The following is an 11815-nucleotide window of genomic DNA, read 5'->3' as shown; positions in this document are numbered from 1 at the left end:
TAATAATATTAAAATAATCTGAATTATATATATGACATATTGTGTGACTGTTTTCCTTACAGCCATCTTCTGTTTCTGCCACAGATGTTGTCTTAATTTGAAAGCCCTCTGAAAAAGCATTTAAACCATCACAGGACACTAAAACGCTCAGGTGAATCCAAGCAGCAGCTCTTGAAGATAAAGCGACCAGTTCCTGCCTTTAAATGAATTCATGTACAAAAACAGAATTTGCTTTTCAACAGGTTTAATGAAAAACATAGACAAATTTAAAAAAATAAACTTTCATTCTTTCACAAATTAGTAACTGTTCTGATATAACTCTGTTCAGTTAGGATTGATAATGATTGGACCAATAATAATAATTGTGATGATATTAAATAAAATCTTAGTATCAGCTAACTGGTTTTAAACTGTAACTCTGATTTGAATGTGAATGATGAACCCTGAAGAATGAATGGATCATCAGATAAAACAGGATTTGCTTCCATCTAGTGGTTTGGTCCCGAACTTCCACTAAAGATTAAACAATAGAGCAAAAATATCTGAATTAAAGAAGAAATGGAACAACCTGAACTCACAATCTCATCTTGTAAACGCTGCAACAGAGAACTTTAAATACGTGCCGGGTCATTGTTCCTAAAATAAAACAGTGATTTTCACTCCCTCTAGGTTTTCAAAGAGATTTCATTCCTTTTGCTCGGTTGTCTTCTGGAGGCGACGCTGCAGCAGGTACACAAACACAGCGATATTCACAACGAATTGGATTAATCCTATAGAGGAAATGCCGTAGTTCACATACAGGAAGCCGCCAGCGGTCGGTCCGACGGTGCGAAGCAGAGCCTGGACAGACGCACAGAGTCCCATCATCGTGCCTGCGTACAAGAGCAAAGTGGGTTCAATATGTAACTGGCTTTAAATATCTGCATTTTTCAATTTTATTTGAAATGTTTGCTGAAACATCCGATATTTTAGTTGTAGCAGTTTAGTTCTTTCCCACCTTTTGGGATCAAAGTGATCAAGTGATCAAAACCCAGCTTTGTAAAATTCAAGTCTGTGGAGGAGCGTCTTTGAAAGCAGAAGAGGATGACCTCACCTGTGTCAGAGGAAGGTACACTCTTGGTGAGCATGCTGTCTGTGATGACATTAAACACGCTGAGAGAAAACATCATCGGCATGACGGTGAGGCAGAACTGGAACACATTCTGCATGTAAGCCTGCAGAAAAAAAGGAATAAGAATTATTTTCACCCACTGTGACAGCATGGCTGCTTGTTTCCACATTGTGAGTCTGTGTGTGTGTGTCATCATGACAAAACGTGTTCCTGGAGACACAATTTAGCTGGAACAACCACAGAGAAAGATCCTGCACAGTACTTTAAATACTCATCTGCTCTGATATGTATGCGTGTGTTTTTGTGTGTACCTGAGCCAGTCCCACCAAAGAAGAAACTCCGACGGACAGAAGCAGCAAGGAGTTCTCAGAGTACCTCGCTGTCAGTCGACCGATCACTCCTCCCTGAATAACCTGAGGAAACACCAGGTGTTACTGACCTCGTCTTACTGTCTGATATCATCTTGAGCTGCAGCGCACGACGCACACGAGCCACTGAAACCTTCAACAACTTGTCTTTCAACCTGCTCCAGTCACACTTACCATTTGGGATATGCCAAAATATGCCATCAGATAACCATTCTGCTCAGGTTCCAGCTTGAAGAATTCCAATGCAATGATGGAGAACATTACCTGGAAAATGCCTTTGGAGATAAAGAACAATATTTCAGTTTGACTTACAGTTTTAGTGGTGTTTAAATGCAAATCTACTACACCCAGGCTACACAATACCTGCAGTAGATGGCGGTCGATTCGCCCCCAGTTTGGTGAAGCAGCAGGAGTTTCTTTAAATCAGTTGACTATATTTAGAATATTTTCACCATTTCACCTTGCCGTCAGACAGCCTTTTCCAACAGGAAGCCATTGTTATATAAGCCAAATATTGTTCTCACTTTTGCAAAAACAGTCATTTTACAGGAGTTGTTCGTCCACCGCTGCCATTATTTAGTTTGTTTTTGTGATTGTGTGACTTTGGTGAATTTGAAAAAAACTCAGAAGTCACACAATAACACAAGCAAACCAACAGATCGAGGCAGTAGTTGACTGGTAACTCTCATTTTCTGTGAGGTAAAATGACTGATTTCACCAATGGACTAATGGCTAATTGGGAGAGAGCAATTTTTGGCTTCTATGATGGTGGTTTCCTTCCAGAAAAAGCGGCCTGACAGCAAGGTAAAGCAGTGAAAATATTCTAAATATAGCGTACACTTCAACTGATTTAAAGAAACTCCTGCTGCTTCACCAAACTGGGAGCGAGTTGACCGCCATCTACTGCAGGTAATACACTGAATATGGAGTAGTGCACCATACAACCGCCCTGCAACTAATCTGAACTATCCCTTTAAATAATCACTTGTGAAAACATATCCTCAGTTCAGCGGATCACAAGCATCACACATCAGGCCTTTATAATCAGTTTTGACTGTTGATTGTCCATATTGTCCAAGAGAGAGATTACGAGAAAAAAAAATATCCACACAGCATCTTTTGTGTTACACACCAAAATAAATGGGGATGAAAAGCGTTAAATGTAATTCAGTAAACAGTCTGAAAATGATCAAAATCTCTTGTTACACAAACTCTCACCTGATGGCAAACTTGCAACGATCTTCACAATAAAAGTCCGCGTCACACCTGGAAACTTCATCAGTCTTGTGATCTCTCCCATACTGAATACCGACTTGGGTTTTTTATCACCTGCAGCAAATTCAAAGAGAGAAAAAAACTGATGTACAACAGCACAAACAATACCTGTGTGTCAGATTATTTCATCTCAGCATTAAGAGACATCTGTGAGTTGTGAGGCACACAGGCATTAACTATAGCAAAAATCGTGTTTTTGATATAAAATGACCTTTTTTTCCTTCTTAAGACTCAACGAATTAATCATCATTCTCCAACCTGCCCTAGTTTCACATTTAATGAACAGACATTTGATTAATATTGATCCTCTCATCTGGCTCTGGGTGTTAATTCAGTCTGACATTTTATGTTTATGTTAGCAACTGTCTGTTAAAGTGGAGGTTTATTTTGCCCTAAACAATCAGCAGTACCATAAAAAAAAAACCTTTTCAGTCAACATAAGTGCAGCGGCAGGTAACATTCTTCATGTAATTTCTGTAAACTGACTTGTCGCCATTTTTGTGTTCATTTTTCAGTCACAATTTTTCTGGCTTTGCCACAAGAAGACAGCGTCCCGATTTTTAAAGCTCTGATTGCCTCGGTTGTTTTTCCAGCTGGCAAGGCAGCCAAGAGACCTATTTGAATCTCTAAAAAGAAACAAGAAAAAAAAACATTCACAGTGATTCAATTTCACAGGTCTCTATCCAGGCCACTGTAAACCAAATGTTCAGGACTGTCATAAATGATGACATAAAAACTTTACTTTCGCCAAAGCACTTCAAGTGAATATTCCCTGCTGTCCAAAATTGATGCTCCTTGATGCATTAACTTTAAAAAGTAGTCGAAAGATGTTTCTGGTTGGCAGGAAGTACAGCGGTTAAAAAAGTGTTAGCACTTGGACAGCAGTCTCCGAACTCTCTACATTTTATCGCTGGAACTTTCTGCACCAAGATTAAATGGTGCTAAATATCAGCTAATAGATAAAAAAAAGTTTGGACCTCTAATTTATATATGAGATAGATAAAATGCTATGTTACATTATTTATGTTTTTCATGACAGGTGCATATGAGAGGGTGGTATTTGGGGTATTTGGCATTATCATTATTATTACTAGTAGTATTTATCTATTCTTTTATTTAACTATATATTATTCTTTTTATATTTTTATCAACGGCGGTTGTTGGGAAGTGATGGGGCGTTGAGGATATGGACTGGTATTTTTCTTGGTATTTTTTTTGGCACCGTGCTGGATGGAACGGCAGCCAACAGACGCATTTAGGTGCAGCCTTTTCTGCTTTTTCATTTTGAACTTCTATGTGTAGCCTCTGTTTCGTATTGCACACTAGCGAATAATGCTTGTTATGCTTTTGCATGTAAGCCCTGTATTTTTTCCCCATAAAAATATATGAAAAACTTGACTGCAAAAAAATACACTTTATGTTCACTTGACACAAACACACTGACTTTTTTTCCTACTTCATTTCACTAAAAAGTATAAATCCAATACCACCTATTTCAATTAAGAACATACATTTTGCACAGCCTATATTTTGACAGTTGAATGAACTGTAAAAACATGTACTCAGTGTTTTATGGCATGTTGTCATTTTTTGTTCAATATCTTAAGCTTATTGTATGTTTTCTTAAGTTCAGTTAACGAAATTGTTTTGTTTTTTTTGCATAATTTAAATAAGACTTTAAACTAATTATTCAACATGAGTTCAGTTAACTTACAGTTGTAAGATGAAACCAGCTCAAAATTATTATTCAGCAGGAGGTGACAGATATTGATTTATGACTAATACAAAAATGCCCTTGCTGGGGTCCTGACCTTTCAATCCACCAACTCCACTCCAATTCTGTTTGACACAAAAAAACCCCATCAGTTCATATGACGAGTGAAGATTGTGCACTTCATCCACCCTGAATATCTTAAAACTAATGTAACACATGTGAACAACCCAAAAACCCAGCTCATGGTTGTCTATCTCTGCAAACAACACACTAGTTTTAATGAACACACATACTGAAGATGTAAAAGCTTTGGGTCTGAGACAATTTTATTGTTACATACAGTTACACACAGTACAACATACAGTTAGTCACTGTACATTGGCAGCAGGCTTGGGAACAGGATTAAGTTTTGTGCCTATGACCCTCAGTTCAGTTTGGACATGGATTTTACTGGACTTCGCACTCTGAGATATTGGTGGGAGACGGGAAGGCTTGAATTTGTCTCTGGTCATCAGCGGGAGCTTTGGGGACACAGGTGGCATTTGAAACTGGCTCTTGGACGCCTCCTTCTGCTGGTTTTCACCGCAATGCTCCCTTTTCGTGTCGCCTAATTCCATCCACAGTTGTTCAGTCTTGGTTTTGTACATGTCCCTCTCTGCTGTTAGCGCCTTGAGCTGCTCTTTCTGATCTCTGACGGTCACCTGGCACAGATGGAAGTCCACAGCGACCTCACTCAGACTTTGCTTCTGCTGCTCACACTGCGCCTGTGTTTTCTTCAGCTCTTCAGCCTGGGCGAGCAGCTTCGTCTGTAAGGACTCCACCTGTGGGTGTGGCACCTGCTGGCTTGTGTTTCTGCTGAATGGCAGGCAAGGTTTTTCTTGGGTCGTTATTTTTTGACATATTTGCTCTTCAATCTTCTTTTTCAGCCTGTGGATTCCTTCCTCATACTTTTGGAGCTCCCGCATCTGTCTCTTGACATCGTGTTCTTTGTGGTTCTTGATCCTCTCAAGCAGCTGGTTCTCCTGCTTGAGGTCATGGAGCTGCTGCGTCTGCTCTCTGCGTTGACTGTCTTTCCTGTTCAGGCTTGACTGCAGGTTGGTGATTTTCTCACCCCGCTCGGAGCATTCGGCTCTGCTGCTCTGCCACCTCTCATTCAGGCTGTCTCTTTCTTTGGTCACCTGTTCCAGCTGTTCCTTCAGGTTTTTCTGCTCGGCCCTCTGGTGGGCAGCAGCCTGCCTCATCGACTGCAGCTCCCTCCTCGTTAATTCAAGTTCTTCATTGAGATCCTCATTCTGCTTGCGCATCCTCCTCAGATCCGTTTCTTGGATTCTGATATTTTTACCAGACACCACCAATTTATTTTTGCACTGGACCAGTTCCGCCCTTAGTTGGTCTCTTTCTTTGATGATCCTCTGGATTCTTCGCCGCTCTAATTTGAACTTCTCAGCATCAGTCACCAGAGACTCAAATCTTCTCTTCAGGATCACATATTTTATCAGGGGGGCTTCGTTTTCCTTTTGCATGGTGGGAAATTTTTGCTCAGCATCAGGACAGACATTGTTATGGTCCTCCATCTCTACTGTTGACTTCCTCCAGTTAATGTCCAACACCGGGTTTCAAAAAGATTTGATGTGCAGAGGTCTGATACTTTGATAATATCTCACTCTGTTCACTGTGCTATATAACTGAAAAAAAGAATCTTTATCACATATATGGGATCATATATATGACATCACATTCCAACAGAATGTCAGAGATCAAAGACCAGAGCATTCTGTTCTTCATCTCCTGCTGTCTCTCCTCCCTCACTGTTATGATTAATTGGCATGAAGTAATTAAATGTTTAAAAGTACATAAATTGGATTTGGAGTAAAAAAAATCACGCACCACAAAGGTGGACAGTAACATGATCACAAATCACATCAAGTCAAACACACACACACAGTCACACAAACAATTTTAAACTATTTCAAATAAAGTTTTAAAAACACTGACATTGTTTTTGACTAATATGATTTCAGTTGGACTTCAGCTGGATCCAAAACACTGGCTGCACCCTACTTCCTAATGCCTGTGTGCCATCAGTCCTAATATCAGTATTTGATTCCCAAACAGCTGACAACATCATAGTTAGGTGTAGAAGATGGAAGTGTGTCTTACTGTCTTTGGTGGTTGTTGGAGCTTGAACTTTGGTCGTTTTTGGGATAAACTTTAAAACCAACAGTAAACTGAAGGCACTCCCTGCTGCGCCAAAACATGCAGTGAATGTCTCCCTGCGAAATCCAAAGTAAAGCAGAATTATGTGGACATTTTAGGTTTAATATAGATACAACATATATATGTGTCGTACTTCTACAAACATTTCAAAGTCTATCATCATTTTCATTGCATTTCCATGTTTAGTTAAAGTGATAATACCAGGTTCAATGTTAATGTTTAGTGGGTCTGAAATCTAATTGCAAAAAGTCAATTTTTACTTGCCCCTGTATAAATTGTTGTATTTATCAACAGTTTATTTTTCAGTTTCTTGGCTGAGCTGTAGCGTTAGCACCACTGTGCTAGCTAGCATGATGATATGGTTGGCGGGTGAAGTTCAGTAGATAGAAAAATAGTTTCTACATGAAACTATTCCCAATGAGGTTTGTGGTTTATCCTGAGTACCTGGGTAATGAGTCCTAGAAAGACACATTGCTGTTAAAGCAATGATTCAAAAAATGCTTCAACAATGAGCCACCTCACTTTTTCTTGAGGGCTTTTGAAACCCCGACTCATATAACTCACTCACTCAGTCTAGACACGCACGCGACACACGTACACTGTGTGACACTCACCCATAGCGTGTGACAAGATGGCCGCCCAACGTGGAGCCAGCTATCATACCAATGCCAAAACACAGACCAAGTTTGGATAAAGCATCTGCCCGTTTTTCAGGTTCTGACAGGTCTGCTACAACCATCTGAGACGCTGCAGAAAGGAGAGGGACGAAAAAAACAAACATGACGTTTAACTACATATATTTTCAGGATAATAAATAAAAATAAAATAAAGTTGAAATGGTATTTGATCAGACAGTTCAGGTCATACAGTAGAGCAGTGCACAGGGGCAAACCTCGTAACTATCTTAAATATTTCTAGTATATTCTAGTATTCTGATTTCATACTTGTTCCAGAAAACAGATATTAAAAAAATACAACCCCAAATCAAGAGATACCAATTTGCATGGGACTAATATTATCATATGACCTCTGTGTTTGGTTAGATATAGTGGTGTGCGGTGGACTTTTTATTTTACAAATGATGGACATGGCAGATTCACACAGGATTAAGTTCACAGACGACCTCTGTGACGGATATTTTTAACCAGCATCTCCATGATCCTTCCCTCAGAATTAGATTAAATTTAGAGTTCAAGAGCAATAGGACTAAAAAGTCTTTTGTCCCTTGTGCAATAACCCTTAATTGTATTCTGTATGTAATATGTACAGGATTTATTTCTGTTTTTTTTTGTCTGTCTATACTCGGGTTGGTTGGTTTGTTTGGTGTTGTTTTTATTTGTGCTGTTTTTTTTTTCTTGTGCCCTGACTGCAAGTTAAGTTTCCCACTTGGGATAATAAATTGTCTGATGTTCGAAGTTTGTAATTATTACAAATTACTAGACGTCCCCTAGTCCTGCATGAATATGGCTATAGAGGCACATTAGGACATTTTTGAGAATAAACTTGAAATATCATGAGGTAAAAAAAGATAAAATATTTCAAGGAAAAAATCTGTACATTTTTTGGGAATATTCCTTTAAAGCTACTTCAAGGACCTTTAATATTTTGATGATTCTAAAGGCTCCTGTGGAGCAAAGCGGCAGTTCTTCCACCACCATAACTACAAAATAGAAAGTCACAAATAAGTCAGCAGAGGAAGAAAGGGAAGAAACTAAAATTCAACAATGAATGACTAATCTGTGGCAAATAATAATCCAGGGTGAGGATGACGAGTAAATGAGTGGCGCTTACACGGCAGGACATGCATGAAGATTGTGGGCAGTTTGTGGATGAACAGCATGGCAGGATGGTCTGCTATGGCCAGCAGCAGAAAGAAAACAACTGTTGAAGCACACGCCACAGACAAGGCTACTCGTGCTCCGAAAAGATCTCCAAACCTGCCGACAACAACACAACGCAGAAACCACAAGTTTTCTGCTGGACAACAACGGTGCGGGTCGCTAATACTGGTTAAAACAGCAACTTCTGCAAAACATCAAGGTAAAACGTGCATGCAGCTCTGTGGGAGTGGGTGTATGTTATCATCACCTTGTACTTACCTTCCAAACATGGGACCCCCGACCAGCTGGATTACACCTACTGTGGTTTGTAGATAACCAAACCACAAGGTGTCGAAGCCCAGTTTCTTTGCCAAATACTATAGAGAGACATAACAAGAACAAGCCATTTAAATTCACAGAATCTGTATACAATGAAGACATGCTTGGTGCAGGCATGATCTAGAGTTCTAGAGTAAATTCAAGCATGTTCAAGGTACCTAAACCCTTTATCATCACCTCTAAATTGTTAATGTGAATGCAATTGCAAATTCCCTTATACCCACAGCAATCAATGCGTGTTTTCACTATGTTTATTTTACCATTTTTATCAATTTGTAGTTGATGAATGTGACTTTCAGAGATATTTGTGGAGGGCAGTGGCTGTGATGATGGTAGGAGCAGAGGCAGAAATGAATTTTCCCCTGCACCTTAATGCATAATGTGTGTGAAGAACTCGTTCAAAGTGCCGTGTTAAATGGATCATTTGGGTTGTTGTTTGTCAATTAATCAATTAGTTGACTGACAAAAGAAATAAATGTATAATCATTCATGGTTCCAGCCTGTAGAGATCTGCTGCTTTTCCTTTCAATTATTTTAAGCAGTTTTATTAATTTTTGAGGACTTTTTGGACTGTTGGTTGGCCAAAACCAACATTGTGAAGCTGTCGCTTTGGGCTCGGGGTCAATGAAACGACATTTCTTACTATTTTCAGTACTTGTAGAAACCAAACAATCAGTCATTTAATGGAGAAAATAATCACAAATTAATCTATATTGCACATAATGAGAAATCATTAAAAATGAGCTCCACCTCAACCAACTACAACAGCAAAATCCTGCTTATACTTAAATACATGGGTAATAAACATTTAATGATATAATATATAATAATATAACAGCCAGAGAACACTTTCATGGACTGCTTTTAATACTTTAAGTTCAATATCCTAATTACTTAAACACTGTACTTGGGTAATACTCTCAATACAGGGCTTTTATTTGTAACTGATTATTTTTACGGTGTGGTAATGGTACTTTTACTAAAGTGATAGTTCTGAATAGCTCGTCTACCACTGAATATCCTTATATAACGATGACATAACGATGCGAGTGAAATAATGAGCAGTTTTATCAACTAAACTTAAGTGCATTATGCAGATTACACGTAGGTGCTTTTTTGAACGCAGGATTTTTACTTGTAATTAAGAATTTCTTCACTGTAAAGGATCTAACTTTTTGCATCAGTGCTCATAGACAAGGATGTTGGGTGCTGCTCGGTACTGGAATATATCTACTCTTTAAGGATGTGACGTAGTACATATATGATCACTCTTACATATTTAATGAATGCTACAGGCCATCTGTCATCATTGATAATAACAACTTGGATGATTAAATACAATTTTCCAGTTCTTCACAATGAGCTATTCCGCGACTGTTTTCATCTAACAGTCGTATCTAGAAGCCCAACCCCAGACCCGCGACAGATCTCGCGAGAGTGATCGTTTTAACTCAGACCTTTTGTTAACCCAAATCAAGCGTTTTTCTGTTCCGAAGAATACGCAGATCTTGACCACAATTCAGGCATATTGTAGAATAATTAGACATTAAAACATGTATGTGAAAAATGTGGACAAATCTCGCGAGAGTTTCACAAATGTAGAGTTCCCTTCTAGACACGACCAACATTCACTGCAGGCACGGAAACCTCGGCTTCCTGCTCCTCTGACTTAACAGAAACACTTACCGGGGTTACAGAAAACTGCAAAAACATCCATGTGATATCCAAAGCAGCGATTATGTAAACGACGAAAATAATTTTCGCCCTCTGTCGTTGCTCTACAACGTCAGTCTGAGAGGAAAAAGAAGCTCTGGAGGATTCAGCGGTTGTTTCTCCTCTTCGACTCATTTTGCTTCTTGCAGAAAACACACCTTAACTTAACGTTATCGTTACCTCACCGAACCGCCGAAAGAAAGCTAACCGTTGGGGAGAATCAAACTGTGATGTAACGAATGTGTCACTTCACCGGAAAAATCACCTCTGACCTGATGAACTCTCATATAAACTAGCTAACCTGCACTTGTACTTTGGAACCGAGCACAGAGGCGACAGGGAGGCGTTACCAGGGAGGCTACATGTTAGCTAACAGTAGTAACGAAGAATTAAAATCCATAACGGACAAATGCCTGGACCTGTCCGTGAGCTCAGGTTGATTAAGTGACTGTCATTATGATCTTAGCGAACATAAACGAAAGTGAATCCACCAGGAAGTTTTCTACAGTGATGCGTTCATGAACTAATACCAAGATCGTACTTTGGAGTTGTTCTGAGTTCGTGCTTACGAGTTCATTTCAGTTCTTTTTTTTATTTTTATTTTTATTTTTTATGAAACAGTGGCTGAATAAGTTTGCCTTACCTGGAAAAACACATAACTTAAAAGAAAAAGAGAATTAAAAAAATATTTTTTCAAAAATATGATCAAAATTCACTTATCTTATATTCAATTATTGGATCATTATTACTGATGCATTAACATGTAAACTGTATAAGGGATAATGTATATCGAGCAGGTCTTTATTGTGAAATAAAGCCTGACAGGATAATGCAGGACGAACAAAGCATGTAATAAATTTTATATAGCTAACAGCTAAAAGGTTCATATAGTTAGCTGGGCAACAGGGAGCTAATTTTAACTATTTTTATAGACTACTGTTGGGTAGTTTAATCCAGAGGTTCTCAATTTCCCATCCAAGAACGTGTATGTCCTTTGGAATAATTTCACAGCCTGTTTTTTTATGCTTTTTCCTAGTTATGTGAAATAACATCACAAGAGAAATGTATGTAAATCAGGGTTTATTTTGCTATAATGAGCCACTCACTATATATTATCTGGCTTATTAAACGGCTACACAAAATATTTATTTAAAAAATATTTTTTAAATGTAGAAATTATTTTATTGCTCCTTCAGAGTCTATGTTCAGAACTGTGTCCAACAGTCTGCTGCTGAAATATCTCAGATTTGTACTTGAT

General features: G+C 38.7%; 2 protein-coding genes across 2 annotated transcripts; both read right to left on the bottom strand.

Moving 5' to 3' along the window:
- Positions 1-631: 631 nt before the first annotated feature.
- slc67a1 (solute carrier family 67 member 1) lies at positions 632-11073 on the bottom strand. The gene is made up of 10 exons (XM_084730301.1): positions 10531-11073; positions 8785-8882; positions 8477-8622; positions 7300-7432; positions 6629-6741; positions 2698-2808; positions 1654-1754; positions 1423-1524; positions 1094-1214; positions 632-872 (listed from the first exon to the last, which is right to left on the bottom strand). The coding sequence occupies exons 1-10, from the start codon at positions 10690-10692 to the stop codon at positions 685-687; spliced, it is 1275 nt and encodes a 424-aa protein (XP_084586427.1). The 5' UTR covers positions 10693-11073; the 3' UTR covers positions 632-684.
- On the bottom strand, positions 4778-6566 carry LOC146332564 (uncharacterized). The gene has a single exon (XM_084730410.1). It carries the CDS (start codon positions 6040-6042, stop codon positions 4837-4839), a length of 1206 nt encoding a protein of 401 aa, XP_084586536.1. The 5' UTR covers positions 6043-6566; the 3' UTR covers positions 4778-4836.
- Positions 11074-11815: the final 742 nt, after the last annotated feature.

This window comes from Lutjanus erythropterus, chromosome 1, assembly GCF_056507025.1.
Source record: "Lutjanus erythropterus isolate fLutEry1 chromosome 1, fLutEry1.hap2, whole genome shotgun sequence".
In the NCBI taxonomy this organism is placed as follows: domain Eukaryota; kingdom Metazoa; phylum Chordata; class Actinopteri; order Lutjaniformes; family Lutjanidae; genus Lutjanus; species Lutjanus erythropterus.
This window is presented reverse-complemented; position numbering and strand designations above follow the sequence as displayed.